The sequence below is a fragment of the Desarmillaria tabescens genome, assembly GCF_030435595.1.
Source record: "Desarmillaria tabescens strain CCBAS 213 chromosome Unknown EV420scaffold_2, whole genome shotgun sequence".
Lineage (NCBI taxonomy): Eukaryota > Fungi > Basidiomycota > Agaricomycetes > Agaricales > Physalacriaceae > Desarmillaria > Desarmillaria tabescens.
Window position 1 is genome coordinate 1,287,303 of NW_026848301.1, and position 22,594 is coordinate 1,309,896.

At 48.5% G+C, this 22,594-nt stretch overlaps 10 protein-coding genes across 10 annotated transcripts; 3 read left to right on the forward strand and 7 right to left on the reverse strand.

Annotated features, from left to right (window-relative positions):
• Positions 1-4: 4 nt before the first annotated feature.
• On the reverse strand, positions 5-1,296 carry EV420DRAFT_1259433 (beta-lactamase-like protein; the record flags this gene model as incomplete). Its single annotated transcript, XM_060466955.1, has 3 exons — positions 5-859; positions 904-1,025; positions 1,074-1,296. 3 exons carry the CDS (start codon positions 1,294-1,296, stop codon positions 5-7), a joined length of 1,200 nt encoding a protein of 399 aa, XP_060338466.1.
• Positions 1,297-2,329: 1,033 nt separating this feature from the next.
• On the reverse strand, positions 2,330-3,097 carry EV420DRAFT_1635448 (uncharacterized protein; the record flags this gene model as incomplete). The annotated part of the gene is made up of 3 exons (XM_060476449.1): positions 2,330-2,420; positions 2,478-2,732; positions 2,916-3,097. 3 exons carry the CDS (start codon positions 3,095-3,097, stop codon positions 2,330-2,332), a joined length of 528 nt encoding a protein of 175 aa, XP_060338467.1.
• Positions 3,098-3,116: 19 nt separating this feature from the next.
• EV420DRAFT_1299509 (uncharacterized protein) lies at positions 3,117-5,297 on the forward strand. Its single transcript, XM_060468369.1, has 6 exons — positions 3,117-3,769; positions 3,825-4,255; positions 4,310-4,596; positions 4,656-4,864; positions 4,921-5,033; positions 5,091-5,297. Exons 1-4 carry the CDS (start codon positions 3,297-3,299, stop codon positions 4,815-4,817), a joined length of 1,353 nt encoding a protein of 450 aa, XP_060338468.1. The 5' UTR covers positions 3,117-3,296; the 3' UTR covers positions 4,818-4,864; positions 4,921-5,033; positions 5,091-5,297.
• Positions 5,298-5,705: 408 nt separating this feature from the next.
• On the forward strand, positions 5,706-9,697 carry EV420DRAFT_1685881 (uncharacterized protein; the record flags this gene model as incomplete). Its single annotated transcript, XM_060479278.1, has 4 exons — positions 5,706-6,626; positions 6,682-7,122; positions 7,175-8,033; positions 8,084-9,697. 4 exons carry the CDS (start codon positions 5,706-5,708, stop codon positions 9,292-9,294), a joined length of 3,432 nt encoding a protein of 1,143 aa, XP_060338469.1. The 3' UTR covers positions 9,295-9,697.
• EV420DRAFT_1635451 (WD40-repeat-containing domain protein) lies at positions 9,657-10,925 on the forward strand (the record flags this gene model as incomplete). The annotated part of the gene is made up of 8 exons (XM_060476450.1): positions 9,657-9,750; positions 9,804-9,844; positions 9,909-9,950; positions 10,002-10,070; positions 10,112-10,273; positions 10,323-10,443; positions 10,491-10,716; positions 10,766-10,925. 8 exons carry the CDS (start codon positions 9,657-9,659, stop codon positions 10,923-10,925), a joined length of 915 nt encoding a protein of 304 aa, XP_060338470.1.
• An 84-nt stretch (positions 10,926-11,009) lies between these two features.
• EV420DRAFT_1635452 (uncharacterized protein) lies at positions 11,010-11,888 on the reverse strand (the record flags this gene model as incomplete). The annotated part of the gene is made up of 4 exons (XM_060476451.1): positions 11,010-11,347; positions 11,398-11,607; positions 11,662-11,778; positions 11,828-11,888. The coding sequence occupies 4 exons, from the start codon at positions 11,886-11,888 to the stop codon at positions 11,010-11,012; spliced, it is 726 nt and encodes a 241-aa protein (XP_060338471.1).
• Positions 11,889-12,060: 172 nt separating this feature from the next.
• EV420DRAFT_1635453 (uncharacterized protein) lies at positions 12,061-16,641 on the reverse strand (the record flags this gene model as incomplete). Its single annotated transcript, XM_060476452.1, has 15 exons — positions 12,061-12,100; positions 12,153-12,197; positions 12,248-12,375; positions 12,428-12,541; positions 12,596-12,856; positions 12,904-13,041; positions 13,102-13,761; positions 13,844-13,860; positions 13,913-14,524; positions 14,576-14,780; positions 14,837-15,147; positions 15,198-15,783; positions 15,838-16,269; positions 16,329-16,375; positions 16,482-16,641. 15 exons carry the CDS (start codon positions 16,639-16,641, stop codon positions 12,061-12,063), a joined length of 3,756 nt encoding a protein of 1,251 aa, XP_060338472.1.
• Positions 16,642-16,965: 324 nt separating this feature from the next.
• EV420DRAFT_1626126 (kinase-like domain-containing protein) lies at positions 16,966-19,102 on the reverse strand. Its single transcript, XM_060475994.1, has 8 exons — positions 18,811-19,102; positions 18,642-18,764; positions 18,490-18,586; positions 18,333-18,438; positions 17,944-18,280; positions 17,751-17,894; positions 17,568-17,704; positions 16,966-17,515 (listed from the first exon to the last, which is right to left on the reverse strand). The coding sequence occupies exons 1-8, from the start codon at positions 18,907-18,909 to the stop codon at positions 17,290-17,292; spliced, it is 1,269 nt and encodes a 422-aa protein (XP_060338473.1). The 5' UTR covers positions 18,910-19,102; the 3' UTR covers positions 16,966-17,289.
• EV420DRAFT_451636 (uncharacterized protein) lies at positions 19,075-20,821 on the reverse strand. Its single transcript, XM_060482182.1, has 7 exons — positions 20,638-20,821; positions 20,376-20,579; positions 20,281-20,313; positions 20,128-20,223; positions 19,952-20,067; positions 19,640-19,891; positions 19,075-19,587 (listed from the first exon to the last, which is right to left on the reverse strand). Exons 1-7 carry the CDS (start codon positions 20,743-20,745, stop codon positions 19,374-19,376), a joined length of 1,023 nt encoding a protein of 340 aa, XP_060338474.1. The 5' UTR covers positions 20,746-20,821; the 3' UTR covers positions 19,075-19,373.
• A 177-nt stretch (positions 20,822-20,998) lies between these two features.
• EV420DRAFT_1503328 (cytoplasmic protein) lies at positions 20,999-22,570 on the reverse strand. The gene is made up of 3 exons (XM_060471170.1): positions 22,159-22,570; positions 21,949-22,105; positions 20,999-21,900 (listed from the first exon to the last, which is right to left on the reverse strand). The coding sequence occupies exons 1-3, from the start codon at positions 22,549-22,551 to the stop codon at positions 21,434-21,436; spliced, it is 1,017 nt and encodes a 338-aa protein (XP_060338475.1). The 5' UTR covers positions 22,552-22,570; the 3' UTR covers positions 20,999-21,433.
• Between the last annotated feature and the right edge of the window lie 24 nt (positions 22,571-22,594).

The following is a 22,594-nucleotide window of genomic DNA, read 5'->3' on the forward strand; positions in this document are numbered from 1 at the left end:
AAATCTACGTTTTTATTTCTTTGCTATCTGAATGACGAACATCGACACTCATCAAGTCGCGTGCGCACATCACTACATCGCCATATTCATCCTGCGCCAGCTTAGCAATAGCATTCATGATCTTTCTCGCCTCCTCGTCAACGTCATCATTGCCTGCATATCTCGAGGAGAAGTGATTTAAAATCAGACGCCGAGCTCCGATTTTTTTCGCAAACCTCCCTGCCATCTGTGGCGTCGAGTGGCCCCTTGATATTGCTCGCGCCTCGACTGTTTCATAGGTGTCCGTGTCCTTTGTGTCCTCGTCGGTGCCGGGTAAATGAGCATTCGTCGCTTCATGGATCAGCAAGTCTGCTTCTTTGGCAATTCCTGCGATCTGGGATGGGTCATATGTGTCCCCAAGTATGACAATTTTGCGTCCGTCTTTTGGTGAAGGTCCATGAAGGATAGTACCATCGGAGAGCTGCACAGATTGGCCTAGCTGCAGCTGCCTCATGACGGACATTGACGTGTTCGTTCTCTTTAAGTCCGGGATGTACTTTTTAGGGTCCACCTTTCCTGGGACCTTGGCTTCGGTAACAACATAGCCCACGCAAGGGGCCGAGTGCAAGATGGGTGCAGCTGAGACAGAGAGGACGGTGTCCGAGTAGATATCCGACCAGACTCCGTTAGTCTGTTGGATATTTCGACCTGTGGGAGACTCTGACGCGAGGGAGGGCATTGAGGTGAAGTCTCCATCTGCTGGATCTGAGGGAAAACGGAGTTCGTGGACAACATAGGGCCTGCCTAGGAGCGAGTGCGTATATGCAAGGCCGTTGCGGACGTAGGCTCGGGTGCCTAAAGGCCCATATATCTCCAACGGCTTATAGGTGGAAAGGATTCAATAGCTAAGCAATAGAGGAAAACACTAAGGCTCACTGGCTGCTGTATGTCCAGATGCGTCCTTGGATCGTCTTCACCTTCAATCTGTCCGCCGGTGCCATTTAGACATGATGCTAGCAGAGGTAGCAAGCCAAAGATATGATCGCCTTGAGATCCTATGAGTAAAATATCAACCAAGGCGAAAACGTACTGACCGTGAGTATGCGTGATAAAGATTTTTTCAATCCTTCCCATCTTGACGGTGCTCCGCTGCAGCTGATGCTGGGTAGCTTCTCCACAGTCAAAGAGCCAGACATCGGAGCCTAATCGTAGGGCAAGAGCTGAATGGTTTCTTGTTGAAGATGGCTGGGCAGATGCAGTACCGAGAAAAGTGACGGTAATTAGACTATGATGGATTGGGAGCCTTGTAGAAGCCATGTTGTGAACACGTCGCTTGTAAGGAAGAGTAGGACGGATCCATGGTCGAAGTTGGTACCACCACGTGAAGGTCCGAGTCATAAAAAGGCCGGCAATCCGACTCCGATTTCTTTTCTAATTCCGCCTTTTCAATGTTGGCTGCCTATGTTCTCGGATATTTTACTTGACTCCAGCCTAGAGACAACTCCTACCAGTTAATCTCTGATCCAGTATGAAGTGGAGCGTCGGCATCTTTGCAGTGAAGCATTAATTAACATCCTTGCTCATTGGTCCTTCTTTCGACGCGACGCTTGGCAATATACCGCGCGACGTTATTCGGAATGAGAAGCGTGGACTTTGAACCACCTGAGGCCTTGTCGGTAGAATGTATGAGAAGCTCTTACCTATATGAAGGACTACATTATTTTCATCAGGTCGGAAGCTGAGTCCACGCTTTCCCGCCTGATATCCAGACTCTGAAAGTGTCCCAAGCTCAAGGCCTTGTAATATCCTTCGAAGGGGGAGTTCATCGAGTATGTATCGCAGACAGTCGGGGCACGTTATGGCCGTTTGAACTTGTTTGTAGGTGGTAGTTATAATGGCAAGCCGTGAACGTTGTTGGAACTACTGTTTATGTATACCAGAAGTTCGTCCAAAACTAAACAGTATGCACTTGCAATTTCACGCCAACTTATTACCTGACAAAGCATGCCCCCCGTAAACTTTGAGCAAGCGCAAACGATCTTCAGTATATATGCATAGACCATTCACCGATATAATGAAATCAGATACCCGAATTCCTAGAGCTAGCTATGGAGGGATCCGGGGGCGACATTCGCCGGTATATAGAATCTTATCGTCCTGCGCTTGGGTGGCAGCAAGTGACGCATTACTTTCGAGAGAAAGGCGAGCGTTGATCTCGGAGGCGGAGTGTAAAGTTTGAATGGAAGAGTATCAACCGGGACAATAACAGGTCGGGAAGACGAGTGGAGTCAAAGGAATGAATGCTTTTGAGATCGCCGAATCTACCGACTTTCAATAATGGAATACAAAGTTACGCCAGCCAGATCAGGACCCATCTCCATGGACCAAGGACGGGTGAAGCTCTGGCTACGAAAATGAAGATGGTAAAGTTGTAGTTGCTACTAGGATCAATGGAAACGCCATTAGACATAAGGCTATTACTGCTAGGCCTGGCTCACCTTTCTGGGATACGCTTGTCGTCATCCGGCGCATATACCCAGAGAAACGGCTTGGAAACACGGGTATTTATCATCTTCGAAGTGTTGAAATCAATGGAAAAGAGACAATCAACGATAATGATATATCGGTAACGAGACAGCGCGATGCGATAGGAGCGAAAGTCGTACGACTTTTTGAAGTATGAAACATGTCTTGAGGCCTGCTGGACGCATTTTTTCAATGTAACGATCGCGCCATTGGTCTTGGTTTGCAGACTGAAGTACTGACGAATCAAGCCGGCTCGTCAAACGACACCCAAGAGCGCTGCGCCGCTCTTGATACCCCGTCCTCGTGCGGCCGCCAAGCTAATGCACATGCAGCTCAATATAAAGCCAGTGAACCTGTTGTGGAGCCAATGATGACAAGGCAGAAAAATGTAGTGAATCTAAACGGCTTACCGGAAAAACGCAATCCGAGAGATTGACCGTTCTTCGTTCGGTGTCCGAGACGAGGCAAATATTGACCGAAGAAGAGCGGGAGTGACGGGTATGCGTCGTTTAGGGCTGTCGGCAGGCTGTGGTAGTGAATGGTGAAGAGGTCGCGCCGTTGGCGTCGATGAGGTCGAGGTGGTGGACGACATTCAAGTTTGGTAGTTGCGGCCCTGATCTCGACTTTTATGTCAACCAATCAACCAACCACCACCTGCACTTTCAGCTGCAGCTGCCGCGTGAATCGTGAATAATCTATTGACTTTTGTACGTCTACAAATTTGTGTTGCACGTTGCGCTAACGACATTCTTCTCCAAGATTTTTATCTCCGTTTTCAACGTGGAGCAACAATGTACAAGGGAAATTCGCCATTCCACGAGGACATGATAAGGATAACAGACCGTCTTCCTTCAAAAGACGAGTATCGTCGTGTCAGACACCTAGTCCTGCAACGAAAAACGGGGCTCGACATCACTGACGATGAACTGGCCCAAGTTGTGGGAGCGTGTCCACACCTCGAGACCGCCGTGCTCTCTGGCATACGCGACACTTCGGACCGAACCATCATCACTCTCGCGAAGACCGCAATCAACCTTATGGGCATCGACGTTTCTGGCTGCCATGAAGTGACGGACCTCGGAATTTTGGATATACTTTCCCAGTCTCTACCGCTGCAATGGGTCATGCTTAATGGCGTGAGGGCCCTCACAGATCCTTCCATCTCTGCCATATCCAAGTCGTGCTCGCGTCTAATCGAGCTGGAGCTATGCGACCTTCCTTTGCTATCCCCACTCTCCGTGAGAGATGTATGGACCTATTCGCGGTACGTCATCTTTCGATTAGCTGCAGCTGCGCGCTGAAATCGAGCCATCCAACAGGAAGCTACGCACGTTGCGGTTAGCTCGTTGTCCTCTGCTCAGCAATAAGGCCTTCCCTTCTCCAATATCCATTTCAGAATCCGATTACGACGAGGACGGCGAGAAGCCTCTACCCCATAGACCGGTTACATGGCTGGAGGTCCTCCCTCCACTCATTTTATCACATACGGCTGAGAATCTTCGTATCCTGGATCTGGCCTCCTGCAAAATTACCGATGACGCGATTGCTGGTATCGTAAGGCACGCGCCTAAAATCCAGACTCTGAATTTGTCCGGATGTGTGTCTCTTACCGACAGTGCATTGGAATGTATATGTTCGTTAGGAGAGCACCTCGATGTGTTAATTCTCGCTCATGTTTCAAACATCACCGATTCTGGTGTCGTCAAACTGGCACGATCGTGTTTCAACCTCAGGTGTGTTGATGTAGCTTGTACGTTTTGTCGACATGCAATATTTGCATCTGACTGACGCGCCTTCTATGCAGTCTGTCGTAATCTGACGGACATGGCGGTTTTTGAGCTGGCAAGCATTAGCAGCCTACGCCGGCTTAGCCTGATTAGAGTGCATAAGCTCACAGATATCGCCATTTTTGCGTTGGCAGAGCATGCTATTGCGTTAGAGCGGCTTCATCTGTGCTACTGTGATCGGCTTTCTCTGGACGCGATACATCTGCTTTTGAAAAAGCTAGATCACTTGCAGCATCTCACTGTGACCGGTATACCTTCGTTTAAGAGAAGAGGAGTACATCGGTTTTCTGATCCTCCGCCAGCCGTCAGTCTAGCTCTTCCTCTTATTATCGATGTGTGTAATGCTCAGATTATTTATGGTAGAGTTACAACGTCGACCAACAAGCCGCGTTCCTCGTCTTCGATGGAATCAACGTGGGGAACCTGAGAAGGTTCCTGAACAAGGAGGAAATGCGACGGCGAGAAGCTGAAGCTAGAAATATACCGTTTACGCCTCGTTCGGATGATAAGATGGATCTGTACTAGGAGCCATTGCACAGGTTCTCGCAGTTCTGAAATGGATCCTCATTTTAGTGAGTAGGTTTTACTTTTGATTTCCTTTTTACCAGTCTAATACTTGGTGGCGAAGTATTTAAAACTTGCGGACGTTGCAATATCTATTAGATTGTATATATGCGCGTGCTGTAGTCATTCCTAGCGTGATCATTTACCAGATGAAACTTATTTTTCAGCGCGATTCCAGTAAGTTTTGCCGATGAACTTTTTTCCGCTGGTCCGTTCTGATACTGGGCTTGTTAGATGCTGTGACGGTCCAAGTCATCTGTGATAGTTGAGAAAAACATCAGTGGCGTGATCGAAAGATGGGGTACCGTGACTTGTTACGCGCTGGATATGATGAAGTACGGGAGAACCATCAATTTATAGAAAAAGTCAGACAGAAAGGTCTCAATGAATAGATAAAGGTGAGGGTAAGAAGGAATGAATAGTATTGGGAGCATATGGAGCCGGTTGGTAAGCTGAGCCGAAACGTGCGCAATCGGCTACGAGCAACGATCTGGCCCCTAAGCAATTCGCCTTTTTGCCTTTTAGTTTCAAACCAGTTCTCTGTTTTATATGCCGCCTTGTTGACCGCAGGGACTATGCACCTGTCCAACTGTCTTGCTTAACGCTAAGCCAAGGTCAAAAGGCAGCTCAGTCCTTTGCGCTTGCAGGCTGTTGGACAGCAAGGGCGTCGCCATCACGGACGTTGAGCGACGGTAGTTCCTTTGGTCGCCATTCCTTTGCCTCCTATAGCTAGCTGCAACTGCCGTCGAGGAAATGTACGTGCATCGTGACCTATTTTATTCTGACTTGCTCAAACATTTAATACCGGCAGCAGCAGTTTCAACTCCAGTCCATCCTTTTCTTAACTACATGGAGGTCATATCGTTGGCCATCGATCCTCCATCGACGCCCAGGGCTCACTACCAGCCCCAGAATTCGTCTATATACGACCGCAGGCTCTTGGATTCCCACCGCCCACACAAGCACCTCTCGGTCACAATTCGTCAAGACTCCGATTTCGACGGCCTGTTTGACCAGGAGACGCAATCACCAGTCGTATTAGCAAAAGACCGGCAATCGCGCCGACCAACTACCTGTGGTTTTCTCCCATTGCCATCGATAAGCGCATCGCCAGTATGCACGCCCACAACTAGCATATCGTCGCGAGACTTGGACAATCTCTCAGTCGATGGGTTTGGCTCGTCGTCAAGCGGAACGGACGGTTACATTACTGCCCCGCCTACGCCAGCTTCGCTCAAGCTCGCGTTTACCCCACCCACTTGGATATCCATACCCCCGACTCCCCCGTCAAAACTGTTCAGACGCTCAGTTACTTGCGTCACGCGTCGCCCAGCAATACCCCCTTCCGCCTCTTTCCCAGTAGCCTCACAATATGGTAAAGGCCCAAAGCGATGTGCATCCGTTCCGTCTATGTCGCTACACCCGCGATCGTCGTTCACACAGCAACATACGCCTCGCTCCACAAAGGCGGATGTCACAGCGGTCGCGAATTCGCACACTATGGCTCCCAGGGTAACCGAACGTGGCCCGAGTTCACGGCCTGTCTTTGACATCGCGCATGAAGTCAGCAGTGACACGGAGGATAATGGTGTCGGCGAGGAAGCGGAAGTGTCAAACGAAGAAACTAGCCCCGGGACGGGTTCAAGCGATCAAGGACACGCGTCTTGGCAGACAGAACAATGGAAAGATCAAGTCAGAAAATACCACGTCCTAATGGAACTGCTGTCAACAGAGGTACGATACTTGATGGATCTGAGAGTATTGGTTTCTGTTCGTTTCTCGTTCTTAATTTTGCAGGCATATGGCTAACGTCATGTATTTGTAGATATACCTTCGTAACCTATCCACGGTGACGTGCCGGACACCGTCAAGCTCAGCGTTCGGTCGGACTTCGTCTTTTACCTCTACGTCTCGCTCCAGCTCGAATACCCATCTGCATACCCCTCTTAGTGCTTCTTCCAGCAATATACCGGATCTGCAGAGTCTGCAACCTCTGACCTCAATTACAGCAATTACGGTCAAAGACGGTAAAGCCCAGCCCCGCTATCTTTTCACGAACGGTGATATCGAATTGTTGGTGCGGAACGCTGAAGAAGTCCTTCAGTTCCACGAAAACTTTGTGGAGGAGATCCGCTTAGCGTTGACTCCTCTTGGGTTCCCTGTGGAGTCGACGGAGAAACTTGGCACGGATCTGGGCGTCAACAATCGTGGCATCGATAATCTAGAGGCCTGCATTTCATTTGTATCGACAAAGTTTGCGACAGAGGTAAGCTCCATCATGATGTTTTAATCGATTTAAACCTAATTTTGGATTGCAGGCCTCACGTTTTAATTCGTACGAGATCTTCTGTGCTGGGCATCCCGAGGCGATAGATATCGTGCGTAGAGTGCAACAACAATACCCCAGCGAATGGGAAGTATTCGAGCAACGATGCTCAATACTCATTGGCGACTTGGTTGGGACGGATACGACCACTAGCCCTATCGACAGTGATCCCGTCCCACTTCCTTCGGTTGAAACACCGCTCAAGAGGCGGAGAACCTCGGTTTCGTCACTTGAAGGCGTTCGCACTTTGGTGTCAAGATCTGGGACCATCCGGGAACAGGTACAAGATCCTCGGAGGGACAAGAAGCGGCTAACCTTCCTTGACTATCTGATTATGCCGGTGCAAAGAATATGTCGTTATCCTCTGTTACTCGATCAGTTGAAACCTGGAAAGGTCCTGCACGCCCTATCGCCTCCGCAACCTGTTGGGCGCTCCGATGTCAATGTAATAGTAGAAAGTGCAGCTCAGGCCATGAGGCATGTAGCCACCAAGGTCGACGAGGCTCGTCATAGGCACGATGTCGCACTGCAGTCGTCCCTCATTGTCGCTAGGATGTCTAGAGCAACCTCCGTGCCATCCTCTACTCAACCATCGTCTGTCAATGTCAACTCTCAATGTTTGACGCCCACTTTCTTGTCTTCCCTCGGTGTCTGCCTTCTCGCTGGTTCATTAGACGTCATGCATTCCAGGTCGCATGCAAGTGTCACTAGTATCAATGCTAAATACCTCGGTGCTTTTCTATACCTTGGGGGATATCTCATTTTGGTCAAGGTGGTCAAAGGAAAGGTCTACGAGCCAAGACATTGGTTTCGTCTTACGGATTTCGATGTCGAAGATGTCACCGAAGATGGTTAGTTCTTGCAACTACGGAGACTTATTGTTTATTAAATGCCTTTGCAGCGCTTCTTCCCTGCTCGTTCAGACTGAATTGTAAAGGTCACCGATTTGAATTGGCTGCTGCTTGTCAGAAGGAGAAAGATGCCTGGATGTCGTCAATACGGGAGTCCCTTTCCCATTCGTCGTCTGGCTGGACCAACGAGCCAACCTCGAGCCTGCAGTTCGATGGCAAAGGCGAGCTTGTGCCCTCCACGCTGGATGGACCTTACGAGACCATTCATGCTCTGCCGACTATTCAATCGATTCCGGACATCGGGAAGAATCTGGACCAGCCTGAACTCACAGCGACCCTACTAGATACGCTAGCCCAAGATCCCCACCCTTCCAAACCTTATAAGGCCGAGACCACAGCGCCCAGTCGCAGGTCGTCGACTGCGTCAGTCAAAGCTATATTTACACCCGCTTCCGAGCCAGATATCATCGTTATTCGGCGCTCATCGCCTTCGGCGAGATTGCAGGTCGATCACGGCCTTCGTGACGTTATATCTGAACCTTGTCTCGCGGCTAGGTCCCATGCAACCAGTCGAGAAGAGGAATTATTCCAAACTCCTAATATCGCTAGGCCCGGTTTACCGCGTAATAGCTCGGGTTTGAGCATGAAGAGTCGATTAAAGAAGCATGAGAGTGTAAGGGTGCGAAGGCGGAAGAGTACTATCGACAGGTCCGAGGTGTCCCAACCGCCCAGCAAGAAGCCCTCAAACTCTCGTGCGCACTCTTTGACGGCCAAAAAGCGTCCGAAGAAACTGAGCATCACTTCTACCAATTCGGATGGCGAATGCATATTTTTCCTGCCCCCTTCTGAGCGGTCACCATCACCCTTCACGCAATCGCCTTCAACTACCACTTCATTTCCGCATTCAGCGCTCAGTAGCCCCACGCAAGAAGTTTTTCCTGTCACTGCTTCCTCCGACACAGACCATCGATCGTGTACCGCTCGTCCAACTTCACTCGTCAGCACCTTCTTTCGTTCTCGACCTTCATCGCCCAGTTCAACAATATCAAAATCACCGGCTAATGATAATAAACCCTCTTCGAATTCTGGTCTGTTTAAGCGCTGGATGAAGGGACCTTTCCACCGTCGTTCGCGCAGCGCCCCAGAAGATATACCCCCGGAGCCGAAACCCATAAAGGGATCTCCTACACTTCCCGACCTTAACCTCGGCGCTGAACTACGATTAACTCAATCACCGATCGCGGTTGATATGTCTATATGATTACTTTTCCAAAAATACGATAATGCAACATTATGAACCTACTTCTGGACCCACGAAGGACTGTAATTTTTAATCTGTAGATACGACCTATAACCGCATTGTACTGTTATCCTGACATCTGATACCATATATCGACCTTTATTCCTTCTTTATGTTTGTCCACCTTCGCTTTCCTCTCACGAGATGATTGATATTCGTTCACTTTGTATAGGTACCGCATAATGGTTTCTTTCTTTGTATCATGATTGGCAATGCTTGAGAACTTTGTTCTTTATTACACGAAAAGAATTTTATGTATTGTTTGGTTTTGGAATTATCATACATATTTTGACACGAACATCCATGTACAGCAGCCGACAATCATGACCAGCTATTCCCCCGTCAAAACGCTGCACACTCCAGCCCACATATCTTCATTAGCATTCGGACACTCGGGCCATATCTTCGCTGGCTGTGGTAAATATTATCCATGGAAGCTGATGGTCCTTTGGCTAATCAAGTCGATACAGACGATGGTACCCTTCGCGTCTATGATCTCTCAACTTTCAAGGTGCTTAAGGCGGTCCGAGGTCTGGGCTCAGAGGTCTCTTCAATTGTGTGTGTGAAGCGGTCAGGCTTCGGATTTGCGAGATGCCTGGATTGCTTGTGGAACACGGGTGCGTACAAGGTTTCCTTATCCATGATGAGATTATCCATTTTATTTTCAGGTCTATCTGTTTCAAATGGACAGCCCAGCAATGGTACTGACGCCCTCTGACGCGCTGGCATCGGTTGAGGTATGTTCGTCGGACGGAGATGATGTACTGAACGAAGTAAGAACCTGCACTCCTCTCTCGCAGCGTCTTCGCCTAAGAAAGTCAGTCAGATCAGCCTGGATGCTAGCAAAACTCAGCTTGCATTCTGCACGGATAACGGTCTGGTAGGAGTGGTAGACCTCAGCAGCAAATGCGTCTCCATTATGAAGACAAAACACGACAACGTGAGCGGAATTTTATTTGGTTGCCAGAATGCTGTTGAGTTGCATGTAGGTATGTGGATGTGTCAAATTCATCCCGGACCGACCTCGGGAGCTCGTGAGCGGTGGATATGATAAGGCCCTCATTCACTTTGACTACATGCAAGAGAACGTTCTGTCTAGACACGACATCTGTGTGTACTTCCCTTCGATTGTCTTCATGCACTGATGCCTTGTCAAGCAATACCACCAACAAACGGGTCCATGTCGTTTTCCCCACCCTTCGTACTTTGCACCGCACTTTCAGCTACTGGTGTTATCGCAGCAGGAACTGCTGACGGTCACATCTGGTTGGGGCATGGCGGAATGAAGGTTCCATCGAAGGGGAAGAAATCCCGAAAATGGAACGGTTTAGATGCCGAGAAGGCATCCTTGCACAAGCTGGCTGATGGACCTGTGGTTGCCCTGTAAGTTGCTTATATCTTTGACGCGCCGCACCTGATTCACAAATAACAGCACGTTCTGTGACTCCAATACACTCATATTTTCGACTTTATTGGGCAACGTAACAGAGCTTCGAGTGAATCCTGACAAGGAAGAAGAACAAGTTCTGCCTATTTGGCAAGCAACAAGCAAAAAGTCTGGCCAAGGTCAATGCCCTGGTTGTCGACGATAAAAAGATAGTCCTGGGAGGCATATCTGGAGATGGGAAGGGTATTATAGAGATATGGGGAAAGGCTGTTATTACACCTTGAATAATCTATGTTTTGGACGATGTGCTACTATCCAATTTCTGCTCTGCTCGCTCCTTCTCTAGTTGTCGCTCAAGTTCACTGATCCTCGCCAGATACTGCAATCTCTGAGCCTTCATCGACTCCAGAAATTCTTCGTCCGAATACTTCGACAATCCGAACCATGACATGACAGTCGCGCGTCGTTCTGCCCATCGGTTCTGCATTGGTTCAGTGACTGCAAGCTGACTGGATTGTTGGGAGACGTATTTAAGCCGTGTCACTCGAAGTTCGTTGTAGCCTAGTTGGACCAGAGTGGCAGCGATACTGGCTGTTATGCCCCCCGATACGATGGCATTCCGACTAGCTAGAGAAATCCATCAGTTGGCACCTTAAAGGACAGCATCTTGACCTCACTAGTTATTCCGCGAAGGATACCACCAGTAATAGCCCCACTAATGCCAGTATCGAGCAGCTTGCTTGTCCGCATCTCCGTCCATGATACATTCTCTGGCACATCTTTATCGGTGGGAAGCTTGGAAATACCAGCATCACGCCGTCGCCTGGCATACTGAACTCCCGGAATCGTCCTGATGAGAACAGGGCTGATCACATATTCGCGGATACCTACAGACAAAAGGTTCAGCGCTAGTAAAGCCACGTCGTGTTTAATAGACGCACTGAAAAATGTGGCTGCAGTTGCTCCACTGTTTATCGCAGCAGCCGCAGAAAGCTCTGCATAGTTAGGGAACCTGTTGAGGATACCGTAGGCGCCTGTTATGAACGCGCATGTCGTAGCTATTTCTTTGGTTCTAGTCAATTCTTTGGGCCTTAGAGAAATACTCACATGTAATGACCGTTCCTTGTATAACGGTCTGCCAGCCCGCCTTCCCATCTGAACTACTCATGAATACTGCATGAAAGCTGAGGAACAATAAAAATTATCCTTAAGGGCCGGCCATGATCGGGCCGTACAGACCCTAACCCTGGACAGTAAACGAAATAGTATTACAACAAAAGATAGATAGATAACTAGATGTAAACAGGTTCATATATCCCTGGTAAAATGCAAGAAAGAAGCTAAGGTATCAGACCGTGACTGCGCAACAAAGTCGCCCATCTGTAATCAAGTCAATGAGCTCGAGGTACAAATAATAATTACAAGTACTTACTCTTCTTGCTTCAGCTCGGCCTCCGCCAATTGTCTCTTGAGATACCTAATATCCTATGAGAACAGTTTATCAGAGCGGGAGATAACGCAACGTACGAATTCTCTTTTGACAAGGCGTTTCTTGCTTCCTTCGTTTTCCGGAGATCGTTCGACATAGCTATCCAAGCTTCGTCTTCAGGAAGGTTGACATCATTAAACATACCATCCAACTCTTCATTGAAAGCCTTTTCACAAATGAGTAAAAGCTCTCTTCCTTCTATAGATGTGCCAACGTACCTCATACAGAATCTCTCTCTCTGTTGTGGCATCGTCCAGTAAACTCTTCATAACCTCGCATTGCCGCCGTATATTCTGTGCTTCGACTTTGGACTTCTCAAGTTCCCTGGTTTTCTGGATTGACACTGTCAATGCGCACTGGCTGTCAGAGAGGAGGAAGGGACCGACCTCTGCCAGTACAGAAGGCACCTCGTCAAGGGATGCCTTCAAGTTTTCACAATTGGAGATTCCTCGCGAAAGACTTCCCTCGGCATCTGATATTAGCGAATCCAGAGTATTGAAACTGAGACTATTATCAGCTACGGGAGTGGCAGATCGGAAAGGCGTATCGAAGACACTATTCCGAGCGCGATTTACTGGCGTGTTGTCGCCAGTACGTTGACTTATTAACGTACGCATCTCATTCAAACGTTCCTGGGCTGCCTTTGTCTAGGACAATGTCAATCCTAATCAAACAATGTTAAACTCATGTTTACCAATGGAGGAGGACGCTGGGGCGTAGAAAAGCCTTTCACAGGTGACGAAGGCCTTGAGATGGACTCTCCGTCGCGCTTTGGCTGTTGCAGAACGAAGGTTCTCAACTTCAAGTTTGATTCGCTTGACCGCACGATGAGCTGACTCGAGCTGATACAAGTTACAATCTGACTATTTCCTGAGAAAGAAAATCTGCTCACGTCTTCTTTCGTCACACAAGACATTTTTAGTACCTCGTCCATGTCGACGCCCTGCAAACCATCGGACATGGCAGGAGTCGGGGCACGGATTTGAGTAGCAGTTCGTCTAGGAGACGTCCTTCTTGCATGTGATCTAGACAATGGAGATCCGTGAGTCTTGCGCGTGGGTGCAACAGGCGTCGTATTTATTTCGTTGCTTGGGTAGCTGGAGTGATTTGATGACGATGCACTTGAGCTACTAGAAGGCCTCGAGTGACTAGAATGACTTGAGTGGCCTGAGTCCGAGTATGTTGCCGAGCGCGTCGCTGTAGATGTGGAGTGCGTTGTTGTTGTCGTCGCATTAGTAGCCGAACGGGCGAGAGGTTTCTTCTTAATGGAGAGTGGTTCAACCACGGAGGTTTGATTACTATGCGGTCTCGGAGTTGCATCGGTGTTTCCTGTCGGATAAAATGGTTGGCGCCTACTACGGGGAATTCCTGTGGAACGAGAAGGTGTCGAAGGACAAGATGAGCCTGAGTCGGAATCGGTTTCTCTGGATAAACTAGGGAGAAGGAGGGCGGCTTTTAGAGGGAGGTAATGGAGATGGGCTTCTAGGACCCATAGGGCGATTCTCAGCGACATGAAGAGATCGTGACTGGCGAGGATTTTCGGTATTGGATCCTGTCACCGTGCATTGGCTATTGGAATCTCTAGAGGTACCATTCGAACTTCTCGATGTCGAGGCGCGCGAGGGTGGTCGCACAGGCTGAGGGGGCTCTTCTGTAGGAGATGCTAAGTCATTGAAGCTTTTCACTTGTCAAGTGTGACTAACCTTCATAGATCGCTTCTTCGGAGGGTGTGACCAGAGGTACCGCTGACTGCCTCTCATTCTGGTTCTTGCTATTCTTCCTAGCCAATCTTAGCTGCAACACCAAATTGCGCTCTGAGGCATCGAGGTGGCGAATGTTGTCCATCAAAGAGGGATCTTCATCCTCAAGGTCGCTGTAATCAGAGTCGCCCCCCCTCGACGTTGACCGAGATGAAGAAGCTCTTGACAGGCTCCTACTCGAACCTCGTTCGAAAGAGTTAGCTGGAGACATGCCTCTTCGGATGGAGCGCTTGGTAGATGATTTTGAACGGAAGGAATCATCGTCCACGGAAGTGGCCAGCGTCGTAGTGGATCGCTGCGAAAATCTCCCTATACTATCGTCGCCTGTCGTTGTAGTATGGGTGTATGTCGATGAATGACTGGTAGTCGATTTAGAGCGCCTATGGCTGTTAATTGAACCAGCGAAGAAATCTCCAACAGACGAAGCTGGCCGGGAATTGAAGAGATTACGAGAGATAACATCCAGGCCGAAGATAGATGCCTTAGAACGTGCAGTAGGTGTCGAAGGCCTTGAATTCCTCCCTGAACGGAATTCGAACAGACCATATTGATGGACTAGAAAACTCATCAATAACAGTGTGCAGGACAAGGCAGAAGCCGACGAACTCGTAAGAATTATACGATCAGGAACACGCGCAGTCTGAACAATATCTTCTTCTCCCTGATCGGAAGGATCACTTGATGTTACCTTGTATCGACATACACCACCAGGAAGAGGCTGTAACCGTATGATAGCAAAGGGTGGACTGCCAATGCCAAAGGGGAGCCTATCAGCAGATCCGTTAGCGTCAATATGAACAACAATTTTCGTCTATAATTGGATGTTTTAGGTGAATAACCGAATACTGAGAGTATTTGAGCACTGACTTTCTTCAACTCCTGAAGGAAAGCCTTCCGTTGATACACATTATAATATGTTCTGGCCACCGTGGTTTTTGTACTCTTCGAATCGACCTCAATCTCATTGGAACGAAGCACCACAGACTGGCCAGCCCTAGCCCGGTACTTGGCTTGGGCGTTCCACAAATTTTCTAAGAAGCGAGCCTTGTCGCTTTCAGTAGATGATGGGACAAGGTTGACAGAGGACGGTGAGTGTACAACAGACAAACAACGAAGGGGGCGATTGGACCAGCGATCAGTTTGATCTTGAGGAGGATTTTCCAAGTATAAATGAAAATCTATGCCAGTCATAAGCAGAAGAATATGACAGTATGAAACAAGAGCCCACCAGCGCCCCCAACATCGGCCGCAGCAACTTCAGTAATATCAACAACCCCCTTGCAAGTCATACCATTCTTCCTTCTCCCATTTCCCATTCCACTAGCTTTGGTGACCTTGTCCAAGTCATCCAAACCTGCTAGTACACGACACCCTTTCTCTCCGTTACCAGGCCGCTTGACTATCAGCAATTTGTCATCGAACAAAATAAGAGAACAATGCAAGGACACCGCTGATAAATTGGCAACGGATGCCGATGATGAACTAGGGGTGTCTGAAACGACATCCTCAACATCTATGCAATCGATGAAGCGGCGAGAGTTAGAGAATAAATCGGGTGGGAATTCGTGGATATTTGAGCTCAAACAATAGAATATTGACGCGCGCTTTGTTTGTTCATCCGTTTCTGCCAAAGCAATTTTGCTAGCGATCTCGTCAGCCTCTATGAGCTTCGCTCGCTGTGGGTCACTAGGTGACATATGCTTGATCATGATGCGGAACATCAGCGTATACCTAGGTATCCGTTGAACAGGGTCCATGAGAAGTTCTCGAAGTCCAACACGGTTTTTCGTGTCCGCTGACTGATATTTTATTCGCTGAGATGTATTTCATTAGCTTCCGGGGGGTGATACAAATCGCAGCCGACGCACATCGATGTAGGCCGCGAAGGGCGATGATCTTCGTGAAACCTCCCTCTCAAATATCATCTGCGCGTCCTCCCTTTTCACGTAGTACTGCTTGTACTGTTCAAACCCTCTAAGCTGCTTGAAATGACGGAGTGCCACATCGCCCACACCGCCAACAGTTTTGGGTCCATTTGGAGCCATCATCTTCTCGAGGTCCGTAAGGAAGGCTTCGTTAACAGGCAGAAGATTATCAATATTGCCAAAAAGCGTTTTCGCTTCATACGCAGGAAGGATGGCGGTGCTCTTGCTCTTTGCAAAGTTCCGTAATGGATCGGCGTAGTCATTCTTGAGTATCTGAAGGCGCCTAACATAGGATTTCTCGGTAGAAACCAGTTCGCTAATAACAGCAGAGAGAGCCGACGAATCTGTGAGTGCGCGTTTCCGGGGCATACCATTCTGCGACGAATATAGAGCATTTGGCGCGGGAAGAGCGTGTAGATGGACTGATAACGCACCGAGTCACTTGCCTGTCCATCTCCCTCAGATGATAAAATATTCGCATCTGAATTGGTTTCAAGCAGGTCCCCCTAATGATAAGACTAATTCCTGTATTTCTGTGATTGCGGCGGTTTATTGGCGCAAAGCAAAAATGAGCTATTCGGACGTACCTTCGGGCAGTCTCCTTCCGCTTTCTGAACCTTCGACGACCACTCCGCAGAAAAATACGCGCTTTGTTGACAGTCCGGGGCTAATAGGCTCTTGTCGATGCCTTGTCTCGTCGCCAGTGGCAAGGGGTATCACCTTGCGAGGTGATGTGCTGAGTGCCATTAGAGCATTCGAGGATCAGTGAGACGGTGCAGCAGACTTGCGCGATGCGAAGGTCGGTCTGTAAAGAGAAGGCAGGTGTCCGAGGTGAACTGTTCAACAGACCAGCGCCGCGCTCACGTGAGATAAGTCTGTGACGTATTGTCACATATGCCATATTAAGAATCCATCATGCATCAGCCCCTGAATAGCTTGTGGGCCCTTCCGGCGCCGCTCACATGCCGCCCCCGAAGGCCGCTCCAGTTGCGCTGCTGCATACGAGATGAACGAAGCACCGCAACAATGCCGATATCCATACGCTTCACTTGCTCAACGATTCCCATCGGTAGTGAATTCACATTATATTGAAATCACGGTGTCGAGCATGACAAGAAGAATAAAGATGAAATGTAGTACAACGGAACAAACGTTCCAGAAAACCTATTCAATTTGACTGCAGCTCATGGTCAACCCGAACCTGCGAGGTCGACGGCCTCAAAAAAGCAACTGGAAAGATGCGAAAGTGGTGTTGAAGGGATATGTGTGTAGTGCATTAGCGGCTGTAAATTGGATTATGGTCAATAAAAGTAGCGTCCGGTGTCATGAGGTGAACGAAGCGTCGTAAGGGAGTGTCGTTAATGGCAAGTCTTGAACGATGTGGCGGAGGATGGTCTAGTGGACTTCGACGGGGAGTGGGGGGACAAATGAGTCGCTCATGGGGGTGCCTGCTCTGGACCGTTCTGCAACAGTAGCTGTCGGACCAATAACTGACCCTGTCTGAGACTGGGACAGTGTCCGGTCTTCAGATACACCAGATACAGTAGCGAAAGTCGTGACAGGTTGATTATCAGGATAATATGACTTTCGTTTTGACTTGGTAAAGTCATAAACAGTGAATCTGGATGCAAAGGTTACAGACACGCCCCTGAAAGAATTAAATAAAGGCTTACTGCTCTTCTAGCTGTCGTAACTCTGGCTTCAGCTTGTCCAAGTCCGCATTAGCCCTGCGCTTAGTATGCGTCAAGGGTTTTTCAACCATCAAAAACTCATCCAGTTCGTGTGATACATCAAAGTTTGCATGTTTCATCTATCAACCTGTTAAACACTATATAACGATTGGCAAAGAGACTCACGTCAGGAACGAACGGCGGTTCCAGGCTTTTTTCCTCCAGAGCATCCCAGTCAATATTGGCAAACCAAGGATGCTGTTGGATATCTTCCATCCCAAGTCCACCCTTTCTACATCCCAGACGTGTGGGCACGTCTCGCTCGATAAACTATCGTCCTATCAGAATAAACGGAACAAAATTCGAATAGTCAACGCACCCCTTTGAGCGCTTGTATCCCAGCTTGACTACAGATACTCTGCGCGTTTTCTGGGAACCTCAAGGGGTCTCTTAGGATCGAATGCTTCATTGTGTCCGCAGTTTTCCCATCGAACGGCCGCCTGTTGAACAGGAGTTCATAAGCTGTGATACCAAGACTCCACCAGTCTATCTCCCATGAATATCCCTTCTTCCCTATGACTTGAGGCGCCATGTACGCCATACTTCCAGCAACACTGGTGTGAAGTCGGCGATCCGAGTAGTGTATAGCAACATTAAAATCCGTGAGGTGAGCATGACCATGCACATCCAGCAGGATGTTGTCTGGTTTAATGTCTCTGCGAAACAGATAGGCACACGTGTACAAACGGCCGAAGTGAGGAAACGTACCGGTGGATTATCCGTTGACGATGAAGATACTCTAGTCCAGACGATAACTCGGCTATCCAAAACCTGACCACGTTCTCCTCCATGTGATCCTTTCTCTCTAAATGAACTGAAGTCGCCGTCAATGAAAGGGCTACAGAAGCGGTATCTATGGACGTACAGCGCAAGTCCCCTCCCAGCATGAGGTCCAGAACAAAGAAGCAGTTCTCGTCGTCCTGGAATGCATAGCGTAGGTTCACGACGAAGGCATGATCGATCTGTGAGGGTCAATGTTAGCACAAGGGTTGCTCGGTGCAAATCATTCATACCAACCTCCTCCAGCAACCGACGTTCCTGAATGACGTTCGCCACTGCTCTCTGCCTTATACACTGACTCTTCTCGATGTACTTGAGCGCATACACGACTTTTGTCTTCTTGTGCTCCACAACACGGACCTGTGCGACCTTAGAAATGCCGAGAACGTAAAAGAACACGCTGTACCTTGCCAAATGCACCTCTCCCGACTGCACGATGGAGGTCGAAGTGGTAAAGATTAACCTCGCCGTCGAAGTCGATTGGCTCGGAGAAACAGCAGCCCATCGCATAACGGGGAAAGAGACGGAGGCGCCGACGAGTGAAGAAGGTGGGCTAATAATCAGGACTTGAAGTATAAGGAACACCTAGAATCTCCTTAGGGTATACTTTGTTTTTGAAATCAATGGCGTCCGGTGACTGAGCGGTAACCGGGCTAACCCCTGTAAACGCCCACTTATTCCGCTTTTGGACGCGTTCGCCACATGGCCTAAAGCTCATTGTATTCCTCCCGTCCTTTGTCCCAAAAATATGTCTCTCTCTTACGAACGAGAGAATCACAAAAGTACACCCTTACAAAGGGCGGAAATAAAGAAGAACCGCATATCACACCGGCTCCTGGCCCGATCCTAGCGGCTCACATACTCACTGCTAAGATATTCATCCTTGACAGATCGATCGTGGGGCCAATGTATCCGCTCCAGGAGAATAAAAGAAAACTTGAAGATAGACATCAAGGCAAAGTGAAAACTTTAAGATAACCGCCTTTTCTTGCGGCGTTCTTCAGCTAGATGCGCCAGTCGCTCTCTTTTGACCTTCGACGGAGCTTGAGCGAAAGTTGACGGTTTTGTACCTCCGCCCGAATCTCCACCATTCTTAGATATCATTTCTTCTTCTTCTTCTTCTTCTTCCTCTTCCTCTTCTTCTTCTGTCGTCTTCGCGTCGTTTAAGGGTGAAGACGCAGAACTATTCACACGGAGGTCAGAATCCCAGGAAGAGACAACAATTCGTTAGCAACCTTGTTCCATCGTTGATGAAGTCTTCTTGTGCTTCCTCCTCGCTCGTTTCTTCTTCCCCACGCCTGTCCATGGCACCCCATGCCTGTGCGACTTCTAGGAGTCGATCCCATCGCTCGGTCTCTGTCATATAAACATTTTCGACATCGTCTCGCGGGCAGACACGTCGGCATTTCGGACAATGCACTGTTTCATCTGCGCCCTTTGAGATCTCTGGCAAGCAGGTATTACAGATGACATGTTCACAGGATAGACTAAATTCAGCAACTCAAGTTAGCCAAAGTAAAACAACTTTGATTTATGAATCGACGCGCCTAGAACATTCGTTCGCGACAAATGCTTCCATGCAGATAGGACAATCCTCGGCTTTACCTTCTGCATCGGTAGGGAGGGTGGTAACCAGCATGATATCACTGAATCTCCTCAAAAGCTAAAGACAAATAAATCAGTACTGTCAAATTATGAAGGAGCATAAAGAGCTAGATGGTACTTTTCTCATTTTGTGAACAGAATCTGTACTTCCGCTGTCGGAGTGATCTCCGTTGACGAGATCCTGAGCTTCAGCCTTTGCTTCCAGTGTCCTAAGCTTCGGGTGAGACAAACATTAGAGACCTTGGAAACGCATACCGTCCAATGCACGTACCGCAGAGATCTTTCGCTTGTCTTTCTTACGTCCCTGACAAGGATGAAGCGCGTCGAGTTGAACTTAAGTTATGTGCAGATGCATTCCGGGCTTACCTGTTCCAAAAGTTTGACTTTTTCCTGTAACTGTTTAACTCGGAAGTCCAAGCCTGTTGAACGGCCGCGTGGTTTCTTCGGTTGTTCATTAACACCAGACTGTAATTGTTCGACCTGCTCCTGCAGTCCCTCATTTATTTGCATGAGTTTCTTCATTCTTCTACGCTGTTTCTCGAGACTTCGTTTCAAGGCGCTTACATGGCACTATGCTCATATTTAGACCAGCGCTCTTGTTGGCTATACTATTGATATGGTCACACACCATAATGTCGTCGGTATCTTCACTCGACGATGACTCGTCGATACTCTCAGCTGGTACCTTGATTGATGATGCCATCCGTTTTTGTGCTCGTGTTGTCATAGGGGCCATCGCATTTGGTTGCAGAGTTAGTAGTTCAAGTTTTGGTTGGGAGGGTTCGCTGCGAATGCAGTTAAAGAACCACGTGGAACCACGGTCCGATATTCCGCTAAACTTTCGGTGAAGTCGGACGCCACAATAATAGAAGGCACTAAATTAAGGCGAAAGCGGACTCGAACCTGGATGGAGCAAGTCAGAGTCGACTTGAATTCTCACTAAATTATCGACCTGTGGTGCCTATGAAGCGCGCGCGCGCCTGTGGAATCTAATATATTATGAGCATTGTCCTGCAAAAATCGGCGGTAGCATCCTGAGTGTGTCGATGAACCAATCAAATACGTGGAGATGAAAATGGTGAACGTGCCAGGCATGCCGCACTGTGGCTGAATTGTGTCTCCTACTGTCAGTGGCAGCAGTATCAGCGTAGATAGCTAGGAACAAGGGAAGAAATGATGCATTCCAATTGCGTTTCTTTTCCATTCCCTTGCAGCTCAGTGACAGCGGATGCCCTCATACACATTGTACTATGATGACACGGGAAACGATTCTAACGGTCACTAATATACCTATTGTATCCATGTCGATGTCGCAAGTGGTTAGGTCTATACGAGTTACCCACGATGACGCCAATAAAGCAGGTCAGTTTGAGGAATCGCCATCTTGTCGCCAAGGTAGTGCTCTCCAGGGCAGACCAGGTGTACTATTTGATACCTGTCGCTGGATTCGCGGCCCTTGCTGCCTCTCCTTCTTTCTTCCACATGGCTTTCTCCCATTCGTCCCACTCTTCTTTGGCATCAATCCACCGCTCCTGCACATCCCTCACGTCATACCCACCAGCGGAGTTTATAGCACTCGAGAAAAGCGCATATGTGTTCGGTCGAGCAGACGATGGGACATTATGTTGATCTGGGATGGCATCGGGAGGCATTGGCGAGTTCGCCGGAGGTACAAAGACATATCCAGTAACACGATCGATGGTGCGCGTGAGGTGCATCATAGACGCCTTGTCCTCTACAGCTAAGGTCTCGAATCCGACAAGACTATAATCTTCAATCAGAGATATGAGGGCCATGTTGAGGGCTGCATAACGCCGGGGAGCTGAAGCCTCTAGCGCATTTGATAGATATGAAAGGTCTTGCACCTCAGTGTAAAACGAAAGATTGAAATCTGCACTACGCGTGAGCAAGCAATCCTGGTTGGTAAGCCATTACTCACCCAGGTCACCGTATTGGGATATCAAATCAATTTTCGAAAGCACATTTACATGCGGAAGCTCGAGGTGAAGCATCGCACGCAAAGACAGAAGGAGGACCGAAACGTATTTCGATGCGTCCGTTATGTAGTGAGCGTCACATAGATGAACAGCAGCCAACTATTTAATATCACATTTTCTGTAAAAAGGAAGCAGTAGAAAGACAAGCATACCCGAAACCCACCCTTGGTCAGCCGCTCTATAATCCTCTTCACGCTTTCATGGTTCGTACTCAACTCTACTTGACCTGGGAGGTCGAAGAGCACATAGGCATCCTTTCCAAGCTCCTTCAGTCGGTCTTCTAGCCAGTCATAATTGGCCTCGAGATATTCCATACAGTAGAGCATGCCACCATTGGGGCCGAGCTGATATTCATTCATCACATCCTGCAGAGTAATGAGGGAAGAGATATCGATTGCGCATGGGTAGGGAATATTGTCATTGGCCGGGTCAAGATTGACGATAGATATTGGTCGGCCTAGAGCAGTGAAAAGTTGGTGCTTTCCGTAGCAGTAGGTTGATTTTCCAGATCCTGGAGAACCGCAGATAATTTCTCCAAATGGCATGGTGGTAGTAAAGGAAGATACGGTTCTGTTGTTTGTCAACAGC

Bases quoted from the DNA above. Each gene is read 5' to 3' on its own strand.
- EV420DRAFT_1299509 (XM_060468369.1), top strand. From the start codon at position 3,297: ATGTACAAGGGAAATTCGCCATTCCACGAGGACATGATAAGGATAACA. The intron at 4,256-4,309 runs GTACGTTTTGTC...CCTTCTATGCAG, and splicing joins CAGGTGTGTTGATGTAGCTT to TCTGTCGTAATCTGACGGAC. The intron at 4,597-4,655 runs GTCAGTCTAGCT...TATTTATGGTAG, and splicing joins TTTCTGATCCTCCGCCAGCC to AGTTACAACGTCGACCAACA.
- EV420DRAFT_1626126 (XM_060475994.1), bottom strand. From the start codon at position 18,909: ATGGGCTGCTGTTTCTCCGAGCCAATCGACTTCGACGGCGAGGTTAAT. The intron at 18,281-18,332 runs GTACGTTTCCTC...TCTGTTTCGCAG, and splicing joins CGTCAACGGATAATCCACCG to AGACATTAAACCAGACAACA. The intron at 17,516-17,567 runs GTAAGCCTTTAT...CTTTGCATCCAG, and splicing joins TTACGACAGCTAGAAGAGCA to ATTCACTGTTTATGACTTTA.
- EV420DRAFT_451636 (XM_060482182.1), bottom strand. From the start codon at position 20,745: ATGGCCCCTATGACAACACGAGCACAAAAACGGATGGCATCATCAATC. The intron at 20,314-20,375 runs GTAAGCCCGGAA...CATCCTTGTCAG, and splicing joins AAGTCAAACTTTTGGAACAG to GGACGTAAGAAAGACAAGCG. The intron at 19,892-19,951 runs GCGCGTCGATTC...TGCTGAATTTAG, and splicing joins GTCGCGAACGAATGTTCTAG to TCTATCCTGTGAACATGTCA.
- EV420DRAFT_1503328 (XM_060471170.1), bottom strand. From the start codon at position 22,551: ATGCCATTTGGAGAAATTATCTGCGGTTCTCCAGGATCTGGAAAATCA. The intron at 22,106-22,158 runs GTATGCTTGTCT...GATATTAAATAG, and splicing joins TGACCAAGGGTGGGTTTCGG to TTGGCTGCTGTTCATCTATG. The intron at 21,901-21,948 runs GTGAGTAATGGC...CGCGTAGTGCAG, and splicing joins ATCCCAATACGGTGACCTGG to ATTTCAATCTTTCGTTTTAC.